This window comes from Mustela erminea, chromosome 6, assembly GCF_009829155.1.
Source record: "Mustela erminea isolate mMusErm1 chromosome 6, mMusErm1.Pri, whole genome shotgun sequence".
Lineage (NCBI taxonomy): Eukaryota > Metazoa > Chordata > Mammalia > Carnivora > Mustelidae > Mustela > Mustela erminea.
In genome coordinates this window covers 140,781,545-140,785,641 of record NC_045619.1, presented here as the reverse complement: position 1 = coordinate 140,785,641, position 4,097 = coordinate 140,781,545, and the positions used below count along the sequence as shown (strand labels likewise).

At 51.7% G+C, this 4,097-nt stretch overlaps 1 protein-coding gene across 1 annotated transcript in view; it reads left to right on the top strand.

Annotated features, from left to right (window-relative positions):
* Nucleotides 1-293: 293 nt before the first annotated feature.
* NET1 (neuroepithelial cell transforming 1) overlaps nt 294-4,097 on the top strand; it is a 60,086-nt gene continuing 56,282 nt past the window's right edge. Inside the window, exon 1 of the mRNA XM_032349849.1 lies at nt 294-568. Coding sequence (XP_032205740.1) covers nt 441-568 — 128 coding nt within the window. The 5' untranslated portion in view covers nt 294-440. The remainder of the gene's footprint in view (nt 569-4,097) is intronic.

Genomic DNA, 4,097 nt, shown 5'->3' with positions numbered 1-4,097 from the left:
TTCCGATCTCTCCCCCCGCCCACCCCCGAGTACTAGGACCGGCCTCAGGCTCCAGTTCGCCCAGGCCTGTGGCGGAAGTCCTAATCGATGAGCCGTGAGGTAGGAACCGGACCTTGGGACTTCGGAACCGGAACCGGACCTTGGGACTTCGGAACCCGAGTACAAACTAAACCCAAGGCCGCCCCCTGTACGGCTTTGCGGCGTCCGCTTCCGCGCCCGCGGGGCGGGACCTCACGTTTCCCAGCAACCGCCCGCTGTCTCCCGATTGGCTGGCCGCCGCACGGCCGCCATTTTCAAACCCCGGAAGATGGCGGCGGCGGTGGCGGCGCCCTCCTGACAGGATCTGCTCTCCGGGCAGAAGCGGTCGGGCGCGGTGCCCGTCCCAGCGGGTCTGCCGGGCACCCGGCCACCGCCCCACCCCCAGGCCCCCCGTCCGCGCCATGGAGCCCGAGCTGGCGGCCCAGAAGCAGCCCCGGCCGCGGCGGCGAAGCCGCCGGGCCTCCGGGCTCAACGCGGGCGGCGGCGGGGAACCTTCGGCCGACACCCCCAGGCCTGAGCCGGACGGCCGGTAAGCGCGCGGGGCGGCAGCGTCGGGGGGACCCGGGCATCCGCTCCGAGGCCAGAGTGGGAAGGAGGGAGAGGGGAGAGAGGGGAGGGACGCGGGGAGGGGCGAGCTGCTCACCGCCCTGCTCCTCCTCCTCCTGCCGACCTTCCTCGGCCGGGGGCGCGCTCCGCACTCACCTCCTCGTTCTCCTCCGGTTCCTCAGGCGGGGACGCGGGCTGCTCACCCTCTCCGTCCTCCACATCCTCCTCCTCCTCCGGGTCTTAGTCGCGGGCGCGGACCGCGGACCCTCCGCCCTCCCCGCGGAGCTGGTGGGCGGGTGCTCCCTCCGCTGCGGGGCCGGGGCTCGGCGGGGCGCGTCCGGAGTGCACACCCCGAGCCTGAACCTGCCCTGGAGCCTGCGGGCGCCGGGCCGAGCCGCGGTCTCCGCGGGGGACGACGTGGAGCCCGGGAGCGAGCGTTCCCGCGGGAGGCCGTGCGGACGCCGGAGTTCCCGTGTCCGAGCCCGGCCGCGGCCAGCCTCCCGGCGACGAGCGGGCGGAGGGTGGCCGCTGAGCTTCCCCTCGCCGGCGCGTTTCGCGGCCCGTGTGGCGGCGCCGGGAGGCCGTGTCCGCGCGGGGAGCGCCGGGAGCCAGTGCTCGGAGCTGCGCTCTCCGTCGCACTGCGGGAGGCCGCCGGCCCTGTCACGTCTAGGCTCTGTGCTCCTCGGTCCCGTGAGACGACAGTAGTGCCCCCGCCGCAGTGCAGTCTGGTCAGAGGACGCACGTCCCCGGCGCGCGGAGTCCCCGGCGCACCGAGTCCCCGGCGCTCGGAGAGCGCTCGGCGTTCGCTAACTGCTGCTGCCCGTGGTTCTCGGTGAGAATCCCGCCGACGCTCGTCCCTTCGGAAGTCCCCGTGGCCCATCTCACGTGGTCCCCTGCATAATTCATCTTCCAGCCCTACCTGCGTGTCCTGTCCGGGGCCCTTCTTGGGAGCCACGACAGCTTCCTTTAATCAGGAACGCATCTATAAACCCATGGCTAAGCTACGCGGCAGAAACCTAGGGTTTGGGTTTTTTGGGGTTTTTTTTCCCCCATTAGAAACTGATTTTTTTATTATTTTGAAGTTTAAAGTACTCCTTGTCTTAATCTTAAATCTTAATCTTAATCTTAAAATCTTGGTACTGGTCGCAGCCTCTGTTTAAGAGGTAGTGAAAGAGCAGAAGGAAAGACTGGCTGGGGAAAGCAGAATTTCAGAAATAGCAAGCAGGCATCCTAAATGCATTCCACATTCCCTCCGTAATACTGTGGAGCACCTCCAGGGCTGTCGTAGATACTGGCAATTCTGGTGGAGAAAACAGGTGAGGTCCCTGCTCTCGTGCAGCTTAAATTCTGACCGGGGGAGAAAGACAATAATCAAATACATTAAACGTCAGGTGGCCGTGCTGTGAAGAGAATTAGGCCTGCATAGACATAAGGAAAGGGTAGCATCGTTTTTTTTTTAAAAGAGCTAAATAAAGGAAAGGCCTCTCTGATGATGATGACATTTGAGATCTGAATAAATTAAGGAACTAAGCCATGGAATATTTGGAGAGGGGGCAGCAAGTGCAAAGGCCTTGAAGTACAATGTCATGTGGTATGTTGAAGGAACTGCAAAGAAGCCAGGGTGACCGAGTGAGTGAAACAGGGAAGAAGGGCAGAGGATGAGGTCAGAGCGATGGCTGGGACCAGATCATGTGGGACCTGGGAGACCACTGAAAGGACTTGAAATTTGAATTAATGGGTTGGGAAGCGAGAGGAAATGATGTGATGTGTGTTTACAAGGACCGTGACTGCTATAAGCAGACACCAGCTAGGGAGGGTATTGCAGTTGAGACATCATATCACAGTGGGAGATGTGGAAAATATTCATATTTGGGATGTGTTTGAAGACACAGCTGACAGACTTTGCAGATGGATTAACTGGAATTAAAGGAAAAAGTGGAAGGAGCTCTCTTGAGGTTTTTGGCCCGAGCCCTAGAACAATGGGTTTTACTCTTCTTGGAAAAGGAAGACTATGAGAAAAGTTTGCTTTGGGGTAGGTTATGAGGCTCGTATTAAAGACTTCATCACCATTTTTTTTTCTTTTTCTTTTTTCTTATATCGAGTGTAATCAACATAGAGTTATTAGTTTCAGGTGTACAATATGGTGATTCAACAATTCTATACATTATTCTAGTCATTACTCTATTTTTTGCTTTTTTCTCTTCTTTTAACCTCTTATTGAACTATAAAACTTGAATGAAAGGGTACAAAGATCATTAGTGTTTAGCTTGTTAAATTTCATAAAGCAAACCCACCTGTGTAACCAGATACAAATTTGAGAGTTGTGAGCAAACAGACTTGAAATCATGGAACTGGCAAGTCCTCTAGATAGTAAGTATAAATAAAGAAGAGTTTGAGGACAAACTGCTGAGGCACTCCCAACATTTAAAGGTCAGGGTAAAGAGGATACTCAGGGAGCAGCTGGTGAGGTAAGAAAAGAACCAAATAACAGAATCTAGGAGGGCAAATGAGGAGAATATTCCAAGAAAGAGGATATGATAGACTATGTCAAATGTTACTGATAAGGACTACAAAGTCTAAGTTAGGTAAGGAATAAAAAGACCGTTAAATCTGGCAATCATAGACTAGTTAAAATATTGAATTTAGAATGTTTGCAGGGTTTAAGAAGAGAGTGAGGTATGATTTACTTAGGAAATATGTAAGACACGAGAAATAGAAGATGGATATCCTTACTTTAAAAGAGTTTATAATTTTATAGGGAAGAAAGATAAATTAATAATTATAATAAGTTAATAATTATAATTGTGATAAAAGTTACTGTAGAGATATACACAGGATGCCATAGATGCGAATAAAAGGGACACTTAAGAAAAGAACAGAAAATAATTTCCTGTTGAAATCCGTGAGTCTTGGAGGACCAGTTCGGAGAGGTGTGAATGGGTGATTTCATATGGGGGAGAAACGTGCTAAAAGGCTGTGAGTGTGAGTTTGAGGTAGCATACCTGGTAGGCTGTGACTGGATGCTAATTGTGTAGGTGGAGGACTTAGGGATAGTGATGAAAGATTATGCTAAAGAGATAAGAGCCACATCTGGAATGCCATGAGAATTTGGGTTTTATCTTCAAGGTGATCTTCAAGATCTGCATGCCTTGAGAGTTTGGGTTTTATCTTCAAGGTGATGGGGAAATACTGAAAGACAAGCCAATGACATGATCATATTTGCATTTTATAAAAAGTCATTCTACCTTCCTTGAGAAAAATAGGTAACATTTGAGGTCATTACACTCTTTAAGTCTTATAAAAACTATTCCTAAAAAAGTGCTGATGTACATAAAATATCAGATTTGTGGTCCCTTGCAGTCCAATTATGGATACCAAATTTAAAATCCCGAATATAGACATTGACTTTGGTGGGAAGTCAGTCTGCAGTATCCTGGATGAAAAATGATGAGTGTGTGAAACTGAGAGCTGGCAATGATCTTGGAAAACAAATATTGAGTGTGCGTTGTACT